At 37.1% G+C, this 21,462-nt stretch overlaps 1 protein-coding gene across 1 annotated transcript in view; it reads right to left on the reverse strand.

Moving 5' to 3' along the window:
• The window catches only part of LOC136877051 (DNA polymerase eta), a 79,003-nt gene that overhangs the window by 23,081 nt on the left and 34,460 nt on the right, over positions 1-21,462 (reverse strand). Inside the window, exon 6 of the mRNA XM_067150868.2 lies at positions 21,327-21,450. Within this exon, the coding sequence (XP_067006969.2) occupies positions 21,327-21,450 (124 nt within the window). The remainder of the gene's footprint in view (positions 1-21,326; positions 21,451-21,462) is intronic.

The raw sequence follows: 21,462 nt of genomic DNA on the forward strand, positions 1-21,462 counted from the left end.
AATGAAAAGGCTGAAGGAAACACAATAGATGGAGAGTGGACAGGCATGAAGAATGAGATCAAAAGGGCTGCTGAAGAAAGGTTAGGAAGAAGGATAAGGTCAAGTAAGAGTCGTGGATAAGAATCAGTGATGAATGGCAAAAATACAAGATTACACAAAATTAGAAGAGCAAAAAAGAATACAGGTGATTCAAGAATGAAGTAAATAGAAAGTGCAGGACAATTAAGTAAGAATGGCGGTTCAAACCCGGGTGTTTGATCCGCATTTGTATAATTTATTTTATGGTATTTCGTTGAGAAATAATTGTGTACATTTAAAATAGGGATCACTCAGACCCTTTGCATGATTGTCAAAGTCATTTGTCAATAATGTGAGATAGCTTCAGTATTTATGGTAAATGTTTTCGTTCACGCGACGTCATGACATATCGCTTTGCGATAAATAATACACGGATCTATCATACAAGACTACAAGTCCATAAATGATCCACAACAAATGTCAATGAATAATGTACTTCATTTGTGTATTTATGCGTCATTCCCACAGTCATCAGGAGTGAATAAACCTTTTGCATTAACTTAAATTCTATACGAATGTGTTCTCATTATAGTTAGGTATGCCCCGTTTCTCCTACCCTGTATGCCGCTAAGGTAATTTAAGATATGCACCTATTTCTTTTACCCAGTAACGCCCTGTAGATTTTCTCGCCAGAGCCACTTTTTGCGTAGGGGGCGGGTACAGTATGGACACAGACTTAATAAATCCAAAACCAAAGTGCAGTCGAATGAAGCCAGGTGATGCAGGAAATATGTATTAAGACTAGGAAATTAATTCTTAAATGAAATAGATCAATATTGTTATTTGGATAGTAGAATAATGATGGCAGAAGTAAGGAGGACATAAAATGCAGACTAGGACAAGCAAGGAAAGCCTTTCCTAGGAAAATAAATTTGCTCACTTCGAACACTGATATAGGAATTAGAAAAACTTTTTGAAGACATTCGTCTGGAGCATTGCATTATATAGAAGTGAAACACGGACTATAACTAGCTCAGAAAGAATAAAAGAATTGAAATGTGGTGGTACAGAAGAATGCTGAAGGTGAGATAGGTAGATCAAAACACGAATGAAGAGATACTGAATCAAATTGGTGAGAGGAGAACGATTTGGTAAATTTCATCAGAATAAGAGATAGAATGATAGGACGCATCTTAAGACATCCAGGACTTGTTCAGTTGGTTTTTGAGGAAGTGTAGGCAGTAAAAACTGCAGGGGTAGACCAAGATATGAATATGACAAACAGATTAGAGTACATGTAGGATGTAGTAGTTACTTAAAAATGAGGAAGTTAGCACAGGATAGCGTGGCATGGAGTACTGCATCACACCAGTCTATAAGGAAGGTTCTGGAGCAAACTCAGAAATCAATATCCTAGCTCAACCTGTTGAATAATTTTTGCTTCTTCTGCCTCAGATGCAGATTAATGTTTCAGAAAATAAACATTACTATCAATAACTTCCTTTCTTAAAATAGTAATTCCACATATTCCATCTTCAACACTTCAACAAAACATCCTTCTTTATGTACAAAATTTTATTATGGTGTAATTGTTTACTTTTAATTCTGCACTCTCACTTTCCTTCTCCTTGCTTGCTCCTTCATTTTCATTTGCCTAATGCTCCTGTACATCATGTGGAGGTGGAAAGTGTGGTAAGTATATATATTTAAGTAGAGATGGGTCGTTACCAGTTTTTGTCGATACTCGAGATCAATACAGTATATGTTTTTCGTCTTGATATACAATACTCTGATACTTTCATTTTTGAAATAAAATAGGTAAGTACAAATTTCTAAATACAATATTATTTATTAAATAGGAATTTTTATGTTAACAATATCAGTATATCAAAAAAGCTGATGAGTCCAAATGGCACGTCTGGACGAAACTCTGCATAATGCACACGGCCTAACCACCCAAAAGCTGGTTCTATTCCTGTGATTTTAATATCAGTATAATTGTAAATTAAAATATATTGTAGTATGTAGTTCTAGTTAACAGTTATGTATCATTCCACAAACCAAATGTTAACAAATATTCAACACTATTAAAAATATCAAGTAAATGTTATAAGTTTTTGTTAAAAAATACAAGCATTCTCACACTGTTGGTGTCGAGCCTAATTCCTTTTCTGTCACAAATGAGTCCTGCTGTGCTGAACAGTCTCAGAAAATACTGTTGTTGGTGGTGTACATAAATATTTCAAACCTAATTTTTGCAACTTTGAAAATTTTGTTTTTGTTTTCCAATAATTGTAAACACATGAAATGGGGTGTGGGGGGAGGAGGAACAAATCATCTATCAAGGCATGTAGTGATTTCATCTTCAGAAGTGTCAACAGACAATTAGTTGCTGGTGGTGTACATAAATACAAGGTGTCCGGGTTAAAGGTATAATAATATAAAATTTAATAACTTGAGAAATAATGGAGATATTTATTGGCTGTTTGTTTCTACAACTAGGGTAACTCGAAATGTTTTCTGTGTTTGCTTGCGGTGGCTGTGGCATTACATGCGCATGCGCATAACTGTATTGTTCACGAGAAGCGTGCCAGTAACCATGTGGACTCCACAGCAGAAGGTGTTGTGTGTGCTTTCGCTTGCGGAGATAAAATCCGTTACACTAGTACAACGTAAATTTGGACTGTTACCAACTGATGATGTTCCCACTTACGTAACAATCATGAAATGGGGCAGGCGCCTTCAAGAATCTGGGACCTTGCTGTTGATGTCAGGCCCCCACGCCAAGCACGCAGTTTCAGAGGCTACTGTTGATTTAATCCGTGAGTCCTTCAAGCGGAGCCCTCGAAAGTCAATTCGACAAGCAAGTAGGCAGTTACCTCGTTCGACAGTACACGATGTCATCCACAAAAGGTTGCGCCTATGGGCGCCCAAACTGCAGCTTCGTCAGAAAATCAAACCTCAGGACAGGTCGCTACGGAAGGCATTCGCGGAGACAATTCTGGCAAAAATTGATGGAAATGAGGCATTCCTCGATTTGGTCTGCTTCTCGGATGAGACTACATTCCATATTTTCGGCAAGGTAAACAAGCACAATTGCCGCATATGGGGATAGGAACCCCCCCACGTAGTGACAGAGTTGGAACAGGACTCTCCGAAAGTGAATGTGTGGTGTGGATTGTTGAAGGACAAGGTTATTGGCCCATTCTTCGTCGTGGATCCTACAGTTAATAGAACATGTTACCTAGACATGTTGGAGCAGTATGTTGTGCCACAACTTCCTTGTGACGTGATTTTTCGGCAAGATGGTGCACCATGCCATTATGCGGAAGTTGTGAGGGATTTCTTGAATCGTGAGTTCGCAGATCGTTGGATTGGGAGAGGTAGTCCATCAATTGCTTGGCCCCCTAGAAGCCCCGACATTACACCACTTGTTTTTTTCCTGTGGGGGTTTGTCAAGAATCAAGTGTACCAGACACCAGTTCGTGATCTACCAGATCTGCGTCGTAGCATTCGTGCAGCCATCGCAAATGTTACGCCTACAATGCTGCAGAACACTTGGCGAGAAGTAGAATACTGATTAGATGTCTGTTGTGTCACGAATGGTGTGCATATTGAAGTTTATTAGGTATGTAAACGAACATTTTGAGTTACCCTACTTGTAGAAACAAACCGCAAATAAATATCTCCACTACTTCTCAAGTTATTAAATTTTATATTATCATACCTTTAACCCGGACACCTTGTATTTCACAACTATTTTTTTTGCAACTTTGAAAGATTTGTTTTTGTTTTCCAATAATTGTAAACATATGAAATGGGGTGTGGGGAGGGGAGGAACAAATCATCTATCAAGCACGTGGTGATTTCATCTTCAAAAGTGTTAACTGACAACACTGTAAGGCAATTCTGCTGGCTCCAAAGAATGGGTCATATGAAATTTTAGAAAATCTTTACAAATTTTAGCAAGTATTTGGTGTTAGTGCAGCAACCTATAATTTTGCCAAATACTGATTCAGGATCCTCCTACTGATTAGCAAGTTGCAGCAGTTTTGTGTGTAAAAGCACTCAAACTGCAGAACAACTTGTCCTTTTACGCGGGGGTCCAACAGCATTGTGATGGAACTTTTTCAATCTCTTAAATGTGCTGTACCGCATATTAATTGCATCCAACAATAACTGTCTTACTGTCACAATTCCTGATCCACTGTGTGACGGCTTCTGAAGATGACATATGACACTGTTCAGAATGGAGATTGTCTCGGACAATGTCACTGTAGAACAACTTAGGGTGAGCGCTGCTTCATCAAAAACATTTAATGTATTGATCAATAAATCAATATAAGATTTACTGTAAGGGTGAGATCGGCAGATGCTCTCTTCTGTTCTTTATGTCTTTTAGCATTAGAAGAGTTAAATTCCATCATGTAGATTCATCTTGAATCAGATGATGATGTGGTAGAGAAAGATGTTTTTGTGCAGCTTTGAGAATGTGGATTTTGAGGAATGGACCTTCCTACTAATTTCCCACGTAACACAAAGATTCTCAATATTCTTTCAACTGAAAAGTTTCTCTTTCAGAACAAGTTGTAGTGTATGAGTTCTACATGGCAAATGGAGAAATTCTGCCAAAGTCATGGCACTTACTACATTACGACCATTGTTGTAAATTACAGCCACTATTTTGTCCATCAAACCCCAAGTATCAAATGACTTCTTCAAGAATTTTGCAATATTATCACATGTATGCCTCACTTCTTTAAATGGTATCATTTCAATGCAAATATGCTGAAGATGTAGTCCTGGTCCACAAATTCAGCATAACAGCTTGCCATCTGCATTTCAAAACTCATCTTTCACTCTTGCTTTTACTTTCTGGCGGGATGTTATTTGATACAATACCCTCAGTAGTCATTGACAGCAGATGTTTTTCGAGTAAGTGTTGCAACTTATAACACTTACTGTTTTATCATTAATTTTATTTTTTAATAGTGTTGAAACCACACTGGTATAAATTCCCAGGAAATCACTATGGCGAGGAATCAGAAAGAAACGGCCCCTAGTCCCGGGCAGCCCTTAAATGGGCGAGGGGTGCTAAGAATCTCCCAGCTCAAATTAGTGAATTCCGCAATAAGAATGGGGACTTGGAACGTCAGAAGTCTCTATGCACCTGGCAAGCTTGACAATCTTATCAAGGAAATAGTTAGATTAAGAACACCATTAATGGGAATTAGTGAAGTTCGCTGGCCGGGTGCAGGTAAATGTCATTGTGATGATGGTACATTCTATTACTCTGGTAGCGAAGATAATGATAAAGATCATAGAAATGGAGTCGGAATCTTTATAAATTCTGAACTTACGAAGTATGTCAGCAACTTTGTACCAGTCTCTTATCGAATCATGTTATTACAGCTTTCATGCTCACCTTTTAACGTAAACATCTTACAGATATATGCACCAACAGCGGACAAGAAGTATGATGACGAAGTAGAAACATTCTATGAACAACTTGGAACTGTTCTTAAAGACTTGAAGAAGGATGAAATAACTGTCATAATGGGTGATTTCAACGCAAAAATTGGTCAAGGGCGTCGTTCCGACTTGGTAGGCGAATTTGGGTTTGGTAAATGCAATGACCGGGGAGAAAAGCTGTACGAATTTTGTGTAGAACATCAAATGGTTCTCACCAAACATGATTCAAACTTCCAAAACGTCGTTTATACACATGGAAAGCTCCTAAAAATGATCCTCAGAATCCTGACTCAACAAGGAACCAAATTGATTACATTCTGATAAATAAGTGTTTCAGAAATTCCATCAGAAGAGTCGCAGCATATCCAGGTGCAGATATTTCCTCGGATCATAATCCATTGATAGCTAATGTAAGAGTTCGTCCGAAAATCATGAAGAATAAGCCTAGAAGAAAGGTACTAAATACAGCTAACCTGCAAAATTGTGAAGCTCGGCAGAAAATCGCTCAGGATTTGAATAGGCATTTAAAAGAAATCAATACCAATAACTGTGAAACAGCAAATGATTTATGGAATCAGTTTAAAAGTCGGGTAGAGGTACTTCTTCAAAACAAAGATCAAAAGATACATCCAATGAAGAAAAAGAAATGGATGACAGATGATATTCTTGAACTAATGGAGCAACGAAGATTAGTAAAAAATGATGCAGAGGAATACAAAAAATTACAACGCCACATAAGGAAAGAAATACGTGCTGCGAAAGAGAACTGGATGAAAGAACAATGTGTGGAAATGGAAATCTTTCAGTCTAAACATTATCTGTTCAATATACATCGAAAATTAAAGGAAATAGCTGGCATGTACAGAAAACGTAATCTTTCTGTACTGGTTGATGCTACAAACAGGCCTATTATTAATGAAGAAGAAGTTTTAAATACTTGGGAAAATTATCTGATAGAACTTTTCTGTGATCAGAGAGGTGAGGAAACTAGCCAACGAGCTAATTGTGAAGGCCCTGACATTCTTAAATCAGAAGTGCTCTATGCTGTGAAAGTTTCAAAAAGCAAGAAATCACCAGGTCCAGATAACATCCCTGTAGAACTTCTTAAAATGATTGACGAAGACAATATCCAATTCTTGGTAAAGTTGTTCAATACTATATATAATACTGGAGACATCCCATCTGACTGGCTGTTATCTACATTCATCACGTTGCCGAAGAAGCAAAAGGCATGTAAGTGTAATGATTATAGGCTAATAAGCCTCATGAGCCACACACTTAAAGTATTCCTTCGTGTAATACATAACAGAATCAAGACTAAGTGTGAACAAGAACTCGACGAAACACAGTTTGGGTTCAGAAATTCGTTTGGTACAAGGGAAGCTTTGTTTGCGCTAAATATCCTAATTCAGAACAGTCTAGATCAACAGCAAGAAGTGTTTGCTTGTTTCATTGATTTTGAAAAGGCATTTGACAGAGTACAACATCCAAAACTTGTAGAACTCCTAAAGGATATAGGAGCTGACAGCAAAGATATCCGCATTATTGAAAACCTTTACTGGAGACAAAAGGCCATTGTCCGAATCGGAAATCAAACTACAAACGAGATAGCCATCCAAAGAGGAGTTAGACAAGGCTGTGTTTTGTCTCCATTGTTATTCAACCTTTACTCGGATAAAATTTTCAAAACAGCTTAGAAAATCAACAATATGGAATGAAAGTAAATGGTGGCATAATTAACAACATAAGATATGCGGATGATACAGTCATCCTGTGTGACAATTTTGAAGGTCTCCAACTCCTGCTCAATAATATTAGTGCAGTAAGTGAGGACATGGGACTAAAAATAAATGTAAACAAGACCAAGTTCATGATCTTCAGCAGACGTGCCAATGCTGAGGCAATCTTACAACTAAACAACCGACAGATTGAGAGAGTAAGCACTTTTAAATATCTGGGTGCCATTGTCACTGAACAACTTGATCCCGAGAAAGAAGTGAAACAGAGGATAGCAATAGCACGAAAAATATTTACAAAAATGAAATCTTTCTTTTGCAATGACTACTTAAATTTAAAACTTAGACAGAGTATGGTCAAGTGCTATATATGGTCAGCCTTGCTATATGGTGTGGAAACATGGACTCTCAAGAATATATCAGTGAAACGCTTGGAAGTCTTTGAAATGTGGATCCACCGTAGGATGCTCAGGATTTCGTGGGTTGCACGACTAACGAACCAAGAAGTACTCAGAAGGGCAAGAGCAAGTCGGGAACTCGTTCAAACAATAAAACTCCGGAAGATCTCTTACCTTGGCCACATCCTTCGAAATGACCGTTACCTCATCTTACAGGGGATTGTACAAGGCAAAATACAGGGTCGAAGAGGTGTTGGGAGGAGGCGAACATCATGGCTTGGAAACATCAAAGAATGGACTGGAATTCACAGTGTTGAAAGACTATTCCACCTAGCAAGAGTTCGTACTGCATTCGCCACAGTGATCGCCAACGTCAGGGGGACCTGATACGGTACTATGAAGAAGAAGAAGAAGAAGAAGAAGAAGAAGAATAGTGTTGAATACTTTTTTTAACATTTAGTTTATGGAAAGATGCTGAATGCGAATCCAAACCTTGTCTTGTTTCTCTACGGGGTCGGGTATGAAGTGAGATGAAACTTCGTAGAGTTTTTACAGCTGCATGCCCTTCCTGACGTCAACCACATCAAAGGAGTTAACGAGATGAAATGAATGACGTGATATATGATAGCAGGAAGGGAGACAGTGAAATATGGTACTGGCACATAGCCCAATGCAGTTGAACAGCACCAAAAGGTCTGCCGAAGGCCTGACATCTCCATCCGACGGACGAATCACCATCAACAGCGTCATGTCCTAAATCCACATGAACACTGTGGAGAGATTTGAAATTGAATCCAGGCTTCTGACAAGCAATCTAGTGTGATTATCCAGCATTCTGATGGTGAACATGTTTTTGACCAACAGGACTTGAATTTACATGGATGTATAAGAACATTATGGTCACATTTGGATTGAATTGGTTAATCCTGTCTTAAAGATTTAATGGGATATCATATTTATGTTCCCGTCTAATGGAGATTAAAAAAAAATATAAAAAGAAATAAAAAAAAACCCATGGCACTACAGCCCATAAAGAGCCTTGACCTACCAAGCGACCGCTACTAAGCCCGAAGGCCTGCAGATTACGGGGTGTCGTGTGCTCAGCACGACGAATCCTCTCGGCTGTTACTCTTGGCTTTCTAGACCAGGGCCGCTATCTCACTGTCAGATAGCTCCTCAATTCTAATCACGTAGGCTGAGTGGACCTCGAACCAGCCCTCAGGTTCAGGTAAAAATCCCTGACCTGGCCGGGAATCGAACCCGGGGCCTCCAGGTAAGAGGCAGGCACGCTACCCCTACACCACAGGAACGGCTATCTAATGGAGATAGTATAAAATAATATTAACACTCATAATGTTGATACTGGGTTGACTTTTTAAGTCAAATGAGAGTCAAAATATTTACACAGATTTTTCGGTATATACAAGAAATTAGTAAGTTCAACTTAAAATTATTTGTGGATTATCTAAAATCTTCTATAGATTAAAATCTTTTCTTTATAGAAACAAGAGTCTTTGTTAATAATATTTGAAGTAAAGATGCTGGACAGGTGAATCATGTACCACTATAACCTTAATAGAATGATTGTATCATAAGGACTGTAAAGTATTGAATAGGTGGTTTTCAATAATTAATTGTAAAAATTTTAATACATTGAATTTCAGTATGATCTAATAATGAAATTAATCACTGTCAAAAAATAAAATACAAATGTGACCACAATGTTCTTACACATCAATGTAAATTATTGTAAACAACTAGTTTTTAAGAATAGTTTTAACATAACATCCACTCCAGAGCTCTGGCTTAGAGTATAGAATTTATGGCTGATGATGCCTGCAATGACAGGTGAAACATGTACCATTACAACCTTAATGATTATATCAACGGGACTTGAACCGGCTAACTACGGTGTCAGACCGTATAGACTTCATGCCTTAACAACCATGGACACCACGTGGACTAACATGCTATCAACTGCCTAAATCCTTAACTACAATACCAAATGGCTGGTTGTTTTTGTATATCACATAAGCTATTTTCACCTGGTAATTACCTCCGATTGATTATCTCTTGGTTTAAATTTGGATTTACTGTCCAGAAAAGATGTAAGAGTATGCTGACTTGTATTTGAGTACTGTGATGAGTTGATGACGGTGTTAATGAGGACAATGACTTTGAAATGGAACGAATGGGTACATACTCTTCCAAGACCATTTCTTCACATGTTAAACTTTCACTGTTTCAGTTTTATGAACTGAGATGACATGCTTCTTCAGATTGCCTAGTATAGTGAGATTTTCCTCCTTACGAGAAATTCCTTTAACAAATGCAGCAAATGGTGTGGTTATCACTGACAAGATCCAATTGGAGATACAGTAGTTCCACACTTCATTCATATTATCCAAAAGTGGCAGATTATGAAACACACTTCCGTCATTTCAAAGTAATTTTAAAATAGTTATCTAAAATCTAAATCAGATTTCATGCTAAAGATGCCAACATTTTTACAATAAACTGCTTCCTTGCTTGTGATTTGATAGCTTAAATAAACCACAGGATTTGTTTACTGAAAGTGTCTGTAATGGGCTACTCTCTAAAGTAGGTTATTTTGTAGGCAGAACATGGTTTTTGTCATAGCCATCCAACCTGAAAATATAAGTATTAGGAAGAACAAACAAGATTCAAACAAATATATACACAGACAGACAGGGACAAGAAAAGGAACATGTAATAGGATGAATAAAATGGCAGGTCAGTGTGGGTAGATGGAGCAACAGAAAGAGGAGAAAAGGACAAACATAAAAACACAAAAGGGCGAAGACATTCTCCACATCTTCATACACTGCTATCTTCGAACAGAAGTACTGGAATTGATGAGGAGAGAGCCCATCTATTTGAAGATGGCAGTATATGAAGGTGTGGAGATTATCTTTGCTCTTTTATATTTTCATGTTTGTCCTTTTCTCCTCTTTCTGTTAGTCCCTCTTCCCACACTGACCTGCCATTCTGTTTGACCTATTGTGTGTTCATTTTCTTGTTCCTGTCTGTCCATAGATGTCCAAACTGAAAATAAATACTGTATCGTAATGCTACATATTAGTGCAATCATGTTTGAATATGTCTTCTTCAAAGTACAATTCAGCACGTTTTATTGCCCTGGTACTTGACTTTTAAAAGAAATTTGTACTTTAGATAATTATACCAGCATCAGAATATCTGCAGAAAATTGGAGGATGGCCCCTTTTGTTGTGGGATCAGTACTGCTATACATGAGCCCAATATCTTATCTGCTATTTTGGAACCTAAGAGTTGTGACATGTGCTTCTTGCAACCACTTTAAAATCTGGCAAGTTAACAATATTAATTAACAATTTTAGTACTACATAAACACAGTATCAATAAAGTATCAAGTTTATCAGTATTGCTAGATATCGATACCTCTTGAGTATAAAGGGTATTGAGGTATCAAAAGTATCGAGAACCCATCTCAATGTTTAATGCTATAAATTTTTATGATATTGAGTAAATCATCCTTAATGTTGACAGTATATTTATTTGCCACATCGAACTCGCATAACTGAAATTTGTTATGGAGTCTTTCATAAGTCAAATGTTTTGTATAGAACTACTGTTAGAATTAAGTGTACTGTAATATATTTTTATAAATTCTGTAATAAAATAATGATATGATTTATACATTGGTAGATCGATTTCATTTTTTAGTTAGTGTTTAGTAGGGTCTGGAATAACAGTAAAATAGGTACATATACATGTATTTTAAAATCTTGAAATGCTGTATGTAATGAAAACATGAAAAAATAAGAAATATGTAACATTGTACTAACAGAATTCCCGCCTTATTTTCTTGTCGATTACCTCAAAGCAAAAAATTGAAGAATCACGGTATCTAGTTAGGCCTACACGTTATGGACCATATTATTATTTTACATTAATGCACTGCTGGTTTACCAAGTTGCAATCTCCATAATAATAAGGAACAAAGATGTGTTTCAAACTGTCAAATATGAAACTTCTCCTGTTATCGCATAACAAGGCTTTGTATTGACTATATGACCCTTCCACGTCAAATGAAGTAATAGATGCATATTTCAACTTGCACAAATCATCTGCTATGTACTCTTAATTCGAAAGCTTCAGCACTGCCTTCACTTAGCACTCTGTTAATACGACTGATGAAGGGAACCAGCCAAGTGTAACAACCCTATTTCCCATACACTTTGCTCGGCAAAAGAGGAGTCGAAATAATCGAACGCATGTTTCAGCTTATTGCAGGTTATAAATTTCATTTTTTGTCCATATTGAAGATCTACTTGTGGTACAAATTCTTATAATTTTGTTAAGTTGTTGATATGGTACATGTTTCACTCCTTTTTCGTGAGCATCATCAGCCAATTATCATTTACTTAAGGTTATATAAGATCATGAATCTATTCTATTGGATTAAATTATGCTTGTAAACCTGATTGACAAATCCTATAATATTTTGCAAGTCATATAACAATAAAATTATGTCTTTAAGTTAAAACATATTTGTCTAAAATCTATCTAAGTCTAACATTTTATTGACAAAACTCATCTGGTGAACATCCTTTAAAATTATTTTTAAAAACCTCTTGAGATCTGCCTACTTGTATTGATTCAATGTTGCTTGACTTGTATGATTGCCGTTGAAACTTCGTTAACTATATTAACAATTTTCTACAGTTGATAACTGCCTATGTTATGAACATTTAACTTGTTCTCGATGTTGCTGGAGTAACATTTGTACAAAATGTATTGGCATTAATTTTATGTTGTCAATACGAGAATATTGTTTATGAACAAACTTGCTGGTGAATAAACACTTCCTAATGTGAGGTAGAATTTGAATGGTTCTCGTATGTTCCAAATTGGGCTTGTTGGTATATCTGTAATGAAAGATAAAATATATGTTTATGGTTTTGATTATAATTCTGTATAAAGTTCCTATCCAAAGAATTGTCACTTACTTTTCTTTCTGCTGCGTAATTGTCTAGTGTTACTCCTAGCCTCTTGAGAACTACCGGTACTTGTTTTTCTGTTTGCACTCCTTGTATTATATGAGTGAGTGTGGATGAGTTTACGGTTTGGCGGAGAGTGGGAAGGGGAAGTGGAGGTAGGCGGTGCTGCAGTAGATTGTGGAGGGGACTGCCTAAGAGAAGTAAGGGGAGGAGTTGAGTTTGTTTGCATCAATAAGCCATTAACTTTTGTTGGATTAAAATGTTTATAGAATTTATTTATATCAGATTTAAGCATTTGTATTAATTCCGGTAATTGTACTAAGATGGGGTTCTTTATTTCAATTTCGTCATTTAGGTTTTTATTTTTGTTGTATTGCTGATCTAAATGAATGTATATGTTTTCCTACATAAAATTAATGCCAATACATTTTGTACAAATGTTACTCCAGCAACATCGAGAACAAGTTAGATGTTCATAACATAGGCAATTATCAACTGTAGAAAATTGTTAATATAGTTAACGAAGTTTCAACGACAATCATACAAGTAAAGCAACATTGAATCAATACAATTAGCCAGATCTCAAGAGGTTTTTTAAAATAATTTTAAAGGATGTTCACCAGATGAGTTTTATCAATAAAATGTTAGGCTTAGATAGATTTTAATAATAATAATAATAATGTTATTTGTTTTACGTCCCACTAACTACTTTTTTTTAAAGGTCTTCGGAGACGCCGAGGTGCCGGAATTTAGTCCTGCAGGAGTTCTTTTACGTGCCAGTAAATCTACCGACACGGGGCTGTCGTATTTGAGCACCTTCAAATACCACCGGACTGAGCCAGGATCGAACCTGCCAAGTTGGGGTTAGAAAGCCAGCGCCTTAACCGTCTGAGCCACTCAGCCCGGCTAGATAGATTTTAGACAAATATGTTTTAACTTAAAGACATAATTTTATTGTTATATGACTTGTAAAATATTATAAGATTTGTCAATCAGGTTTACAAGCATAATTTAATCCAATAGAATAGATACATGATCTTATATAACCTTAAGTAAATGATAATTGGGTGATGAAGCTCACGAAAAAAGAAACGAAACATGTACCATATCAACAACTAAATAAATATGTAAGTTTCATTACGTTATTAATTGTATTGAATAGGTGGTATTTAACAAAATTATAAGAATTTGTTTCAGCTTATCCGTAGACACTCGACCTTTTCCGAGAATATGACTGTAGAAGTTTCCGACGTGCTTTATGTGCCTTTTAGAGCATAACAAGTTCAACCGATGCGGTGGTGCAGCGGTTATTGATGCAGCTTCACATGTTTATGCCCTGCATTCAAATCCTGTGATTTTTTTTTCCATTTGTCTACTCATGTACCGGTACACGAATGTTTCTTATCAAGTTAGAGTATACAACTACTTAAATATTTTATTATTAAGGTCCACCTTTTCAATACAAACTGTACAATGTTTCACATTACATTTACATTCAGGGACTAGTTTCGACCTAAATGTAGGTCATCATCAGCCTTAAAGCAAATCACACAAATATATCAAAGAAAGTAAACAATGTATAGACACAAAGGTCTTAAAAAACTGTATGCACAACTCATAGAATTGAAGTTAAGACTGGTTGCATAAAATAAAGTTCTGTTGAAAGTTCAAGCAATTTAAGACACAGTGCAGTGTCAATGACATAGAAATGATATAAACATACCATGTATGAATTAAGATAAGGTTCAAGAAACGCGCGTACGTTAAAAAGTTGCTATTTGATATTCATAAAATGCTGGTGCGCTGCACTACATTAAAAAGTTGCTTTTGATAGAGATTCTTAAAATGCTGGTTAAGGATGATGTATAGAATTTCAATTAAGGCTGGCTCCTTAAATATGCTGCTTTCTATTCAAAGTTCAACTGAGCCGAAGTTAGGCTGTCTTCTCACGATATTCACATATTCGGTGTACAAGAATGCGATGTATGATGTTAGAAAGGCTCTTCTGTTTTAAGTAGTAACTAAAAGGCGGTTGGATTTCGCACTTCAATGCGGACCGTACAACTGACCTGGATAAATTACAGCTAAGACAGAAAGAGTTATGTTAGGGGGAAGAATATAATTAAATGACATACGGTATGTTGTATGGGAATCACCTCGTGCTGCAACGCGTTGAGCGAAGCTGGATATGAAGCGTGACTGAGGAATAGAGTGGATGAGGTTTTACTGAAGCCTTGAGGATGAGGTGTGGGGAGGAAGAGAGGATAGAGGAAGGAGGGAAGCAGAAAGAAATGGGATCAAGGCGGGGCTGAGGGATACGGGAATACAGACGATTGCCTAAGTACTGTGAATAGAACGAAAAATTGGACCTTGACTATTTGATTTTGTATTTCTGAAAATATGAATGAGCAGGGCATATAAAATATTTGGTTTTTTGGAAATGTCATTCAGATTGTAATTTGGATTAAAATATTGGTCCACATGTATCAAGCAGTTTTCTGCAATGTTAAGGAGGGGTCCTTTATTCATAACTTTGAGGATTTCCATATCCTGCTCAATGTCAGTAAACTTGTGACTGTAATCGTGCATGTGTTGTCCTACTGCTGAAATTTATTATATTTTAGGGCATTGACATGTTCCAAGCATCTTATGTTAAAGCTCCTTCCAATCTGTCCAACATAAGAAAAATTACAGCTGTTGCATTTTATCCTATACACTCCTCATTTAGAAAAACTGTTAGTCTTATTAATAGAAGTAGAGTTATGTAAGATTGTTGCGTTATTATTGATAGTTTTAAAGGCTATTTTTACATTACGTTTTTTTTTAAATGTTAGTGACTTTATAAATTTCTTTATTGAACATTAAGGTAGAAAATAAGGTAAGACTGGGTTTTTCATTAGGCGTGACGGGTGTTAGAAAGGGAAGGGCAGAGTCTGGGGTAGGGCTCTTTATCAGGAATACCATTGCACGCAACACAGTTTCGGTTAGGCACGTAAATGAGCGAATGATGTGGGTAGATTTGTCAGTGGGAGGAATTAGGACAAGAATTGTGTCCGTGTATTCACCATGTGAGGGTACAGATGAGGATGAAGTTGACAAGTTTTATGAAGCATTGAGTGACATCGTGGTCAGGGTCAACAGCAAGGATAGAATAGTGCTAATGGGCGATTTCAATGCGAGAGTTGGGAATAGAACTGAAGGATACGAAAGGGTGATTGGTAAATGTGGGGAAGAAATGGAAGCTAATGGGAATGGGAAGCGTTTGCTGGATTTCTGTGCTAGTATGGGTTTAGCTGTTACGAATACATTCTTCAAGCATAAGGCTATTCACCGATATACATGGGAGGCTAGGGGTACCAGATCCATAATAGACTATATCTTAACAGAATTTGAATTCAGGAAATCTTTTAGAAATGTACGAGTTTTTCGGGGATTTTTCGATGATACAGACCACTATCTGATCTGTAGTGAACTAAGTATCTCTAGGCCTAGGGTAGAGAAAGTGAAATCTAGCTGCAAACGAATAAGGGTAGAAAATCTCCAGGACGAGGAAATTAGACAGAAGTACATGGATATGATTAGTGAGAAGTTTCGAACAGTAGACAGTAAGCAGGTTCAGGATATAGAAAGTGAATGGGTGGCATACAGGGATGCTGTAGTGGCAACAGCAAGGGAATGCCTAGGAACAACTGTGTGTAAAGATGGGAAAAGGCGAACATCTTGGTGGAATGATGAAGTGAGAGCAGCCTGTAAACGTAAAAAGAAGGCTTATCTGAAATGGCTCCAAACAAGGGCCGAGGCAGACAGAGATTGGTACGTAGATGAAAGAAACAGAGCGAAACAAATAGTTGTTGAATCCAAAAAGAAGTCATGGGAAGATTTTGGTAATAACCTGGAAAGGCTAGGTCAAACAGCAGGGAAACCTTTCTGGACAGTAATAAAGAATCTTAGGAAGGGAGGGAAAAAGGAAATGAACAGTGTTTTGAGTAATTCAGGTGAACTCATAATAGATCCCAGGGAATCACTGGAGAGGTGGAGGGAATATTTTGAACATCTTCTCAATGTAAAAGGAAATCATCATGGTGGTGTTGCAAATAGCCAAGCTCATGGGGAGGAGGAAAATTATGTTGGTGAAATTATGCTTGAGGAAGTGGAAAGGATAGTAAATAAATTCCATTGTCATAAGGCAGCAGGAATAGATGAAATTAGACCTGAAATGGTGAAGTATAGTGGGAAGGCAGGGATGAAATGGCTTCATAAAGTAGTCAAATTAGCGTGGAGTGTTGGTAAGGTACCTTCTGATTGGACAAAAGCAGTAATTGCACCTATTTATAAGCAAGGGAACAGGAAGGATTGCAATAACTATCGAGGTATCTCATTGATTAGTATACCAGGCAAAGTATTCACTGGCATCTTGGAAGGGAGGGTGCGATCAGTCGTTGAGAGGAAGTTGGATGAAAACCAGTGTGGTTTCAGACCACAGAGAGGCTGTCAGGATCAGATTTTCAGTATCCGCCAGGTAATTGAAAAATGTTACGAGAGGAATAGGCAGTTGTGTTTATGTTTCGTAGATCTAGTGAAAGCATATGACAGGGTACCAAGGGAAAAGATGTTCGCTATACTGGGGGACTATGGAATTAAAGGTAGATTATTAAAATCAATCAAAGGCATTAATGTTGACAATTGGGCTTCAGTGAGAATTGATGGCAGAATGAGTTCTTGGTTCAGGGTACTTACAGGAATTAGACAAGGCTGTAATCTTTCACCTTTGCTGTTTGTAGTTTACATGGATCATCTGCTGAAAGGTATAAAATGGCAGGGAGGGATTCAGTTGGGTGGAAATGTAGTAAGCAGTTTGGCCTATGCTGACGACTTGGTCTTAATGGCAGATTGTGCCGAAAGCCTGCAGTCTAACATCTTGGAACTTGAAAATAGGTGCAATGAGTATGGTATGAAAATTAGCCTCTCGAAGACTAAATTGATGTCAGCAGGTAAGAAATTCAACAGAATTGAATGTCAGATTGGTGATACAAAGCTAGAACAGGTCGATAATTTCAAGTATTTAGGTTGTGTGTTTTCCCAGGATGGTAATATAGTACGTGAGATTGAATCAAGGTGTAGTAAAGCTAATGCAGTGAGCTCGCAGTTGCGATCAGCAGTATTCTGTAAGAAGGAAGTCAGCTCCCAGACGAAACTATCTTTACATCGGTCTGTTTTCAGACCAACTTTGCTTTACGGGAGCGATAGCTGGGTGGACTCAGGATATCTTATTCATAAGTTAGAAGTAACAGACATGAAAGTAGCAAGAATGATTGCTGGTATAAACAGGTGTGAACAATGGCAGGAGGGAACTCGGAATGAGGAGATAAAGGCTAATTTAGGAATGAACTCAATGGATGAAGCTGTACGCATAAACCGGCTTCGGTGGTGGGGTCATGTGAGGCGAATGGAGGAGGATAGGTTACCTAGGAGAATAATGGACTCTGTTATGGAGGGTAAGAGAAGTAGAGGGAGACCAAGACGACGATGGTTAGACTCTGTTTCTATCGATTTAAAGATAATAGGTATAGAACTAAATGAGGCCACAACACTAGTTGCAAATCGAGGATTATGGCGACGTTTAGTAAATTCTCAGAGGCTTGCAGACTGAACGCTGAAAGGCATAACAGTCTATAATGATAATGTATGTATGTATGTATGTATGTATGTATGTACCAATTCTATAGTGTTTTTAACAGATTTTTTGGATAAAAAATGATAATTCCTTCTAAACTGTTGAGTGAATTGAGATGTCTTACATAGAGGGCTTGGTCTATAATTGATGATCGGGCGAATGGGGACGCCGGTCTTGTGTATCTTAGGAAGGGCTTTAGCAGTGGGAAGGCTTGGGTTCATACTACAGTAGTTAATTTTGCTTTTTCTTGATCTGTTAAAAAGAAACAAAAGATTCTTTAAAATTTGCTTAAGTAAGCGTTGTATTTTTTAGTAGAGTCCTTTTTAACTGTAGAAAATGAACTGTCTGAAAAGACTTCTTTAGTTTTACAAATATATTCATTTCTTTCCATTATAACGGTTGTGTTACCCTTTTCTGCTTTTGTGACAATAAGATTACTATCAATAATCTTCTTTTTAAGAGCACATATCGTTTCTGTTCAATGACCGATTCCTTATTGCTATTATAGTTAGGGGGGTTGCTATTATTATTTAGTTTAAGAATGTTATGCATTTTTCGTTTTACTTCAAACCTCACTTCCTCCTGTTTTTCTATTGGCAATTTACTGATGGCTAGTTCAGATTCTAATACCATGGTGGTAGTGGTATTAAGTATATTAAGATTAAGCCAGTTGTGTTTAAGACCTTTGGCTAGAATTGAATTTTCCTTGCCATTCAAAGGTACATTGGATAAATTTATAATCAGTGGATGAAAATGATTCGTTGTGCTAGTGAAATTCCTATTTTCATTAACATGGCTGCTGTTAGGTTTAGAGTTCTTCAGTGTGCAAAGCTTTTTATCTAGGATTTCTTGCTTCTTATCTAATAAGGTGAATAGTGTATTATCAACTTGAGTTTGAAATAAATTCCACTGAGCACTTCAAAATAAATTTGCAGCTAAGAGGTGAGTTTCATACAATCTATGATTTAAATTTTTTTTCTTGTATAGAGATTTAATTTCTTCCCTTAGCCACAGCTTATTTGTTTATATCTTTTAATAGAGTATACAAGGGTTTATGGTGGCTGTAAAATTAAAACTAAGTTTCACAATTAGTGTTATGTTTTTATTATGGTATTTTTCAGGGAATACAATGTTCTGTAAGCTAATTCTTATATTAACGATTCAGGAAGATACGGTGCATTCCCGTGGATGATACCGATCATAAACATTCGAAACATAGAAATTTTACAAACCACGAGCATCGTGCAAAGGCAGGTTTGCCACAGTAACATTTCTGGGTGGGAATGCCACTGAGAAAAGAAACATTGTTAACAGTACTGAAGATTTGACGTGTTGGCAATACGTTTGCAAGAAACCACCCATAATGTATTTTTTTTCAAAAACTGAGGCTTGCAACTGATTATAAATAAATGTGTGGATTTTTATTGCGTCATGTCTAGTAGTGATATCCCTTTGTTGTGCAATGAGTGTCAAACAATTGATGTTTTAAAATTAAACTACCAGGCAGAACATTAACAGACAAAAAAGACAACGATTTTTCAAAATACATTGAACAAAACCATTTGTGTAGTAATTGTCAATGGACAAAAGAAAATAAATTAAACCAAAAAGCCCACAATTCATCCAGATTTGAATCCAGAAGCCGTGGCGAAAGCCACTGTGTTGGTTTGACTTGCTACCCGCTAATAGATGCATAAAGCAATCAAACTTCAACCGTCATTTTCTCGGAAACAGTCGAGTGTCTACAGATAATTACAAACTATCTACAGATCAGCCGAAACATGTTCGCTTATTTCGACCTATCTTGCACTGAGTGAAGTTTCTGGCAAATCGGGTTGTTACACTTGGCGGATTCCCCTCGTGAGAGTAACAAAACCTTTTTTTTTTTTTTTGACTTGAAGAGAACTTGTTCTTCACTGCAGCTCCAACTGGCCCTTGTAGACTCTCCAGAGAAGTGACAGAGTGAACAACACCATGGCTGTGTGAGAGTTTCGAAGACAATGACTCCAAAGATTTAATATCAGGGCATAAATATGAATAGTTGCACTGGATGTAAGCAATATCAGTCTTAAGCTGTACATTGTTAAACATTTCCTTGGCTGTTTCTATAGAAACTGCATCTTGAGAATCAAAATGCTGCAGAACTTGTTTCACAGAATCAAAATTCTTTGCATAGTAGCCTACAGCATCAATCCAGCTCTCCCACCTTGTTAAACATAACTAAGGAGGAAGTGGGAGTTCAGGAAAAACCTTTTTGAATTTATAAACCTTGATATGAGCCTTTAAGAATACTTTCTTTGCATTCAAAATTAGTGAGTCAACACCAGGAAATTTAGATCAAACCAGTTCTGCTACACGATGAAATACATATACAGGACATGCGTGATGTAATGGTTTAGGAAACAAAATTTGCTCCCTCAGCTTTGCATGTACACTGCTGCATCAGTGTGTTTCATTCCATCAGGCCACAAAAGTCCCACTGCACTGTTAAAGAGCTTTGCAATGGTCCGGTGGCTGCATTTTGGTTAACACTTCACAAGTTAACAACACAGGCTTACTTACTTCCTTTCAACACTCCCAGCCCAAATCTTCAAAACAGTTGTCTTTGACTGAATTTCTAGCTGTGAATCATCCAGGATCTCAAAAATCTCAGTGTGCAAGGGATCTATGCCGTGCTGTTATTTGTGCTGACATCTCTATTTGGAAATGAAAAAATTCAGTACTGTGTGAGTTTCTTGAAAATATACACGTGAACCTGTGCCAGATGAATCTATAATCCGAGAAAACTATATGCCTGACTTACATACGGAAGCTATAAATTCTATTAGTTTGGAAATCTATGATGGTCCCATTTGGGTGTCGATTGACAAAACAACTGATGTACAAGGCAGACACATTGAAAATGTGATACTGGGAGTGTTGAAAGGAAGTGAGTAAGCCTGTGTTGTTAACTTAGTGCATGTTTTCGAGTGTTGACTGTATATTCCATGCAAGCTTTCTTAGACTGGTAATGAGAGATACTTACATCTTCTCTTGTTGAAAGAGATTGTTTTCCAGGGAATTTCTTACAGCAGCCTACAGACTTGGACATCAGTCGGGGCGTTACAGGCTCATAATCAAAACCTCTGGCAATATTATACAACCATGAACTGTAATATGAA

The sequence above is a fragment of the Anabrus simplex genome, chromosome 7, assembly GCF_040414725.1.
Source record: "Anabrus simplex isolate iqAnaSimp1 chromosome 7, ASM4041472v1, whole genome shotgun sequence".
NCBI lineage: Eukaryota > Metazoa > Arthropoda > Insecta > Orthoptera > Tettigoniidae > Anabrus > Anabrus simplex.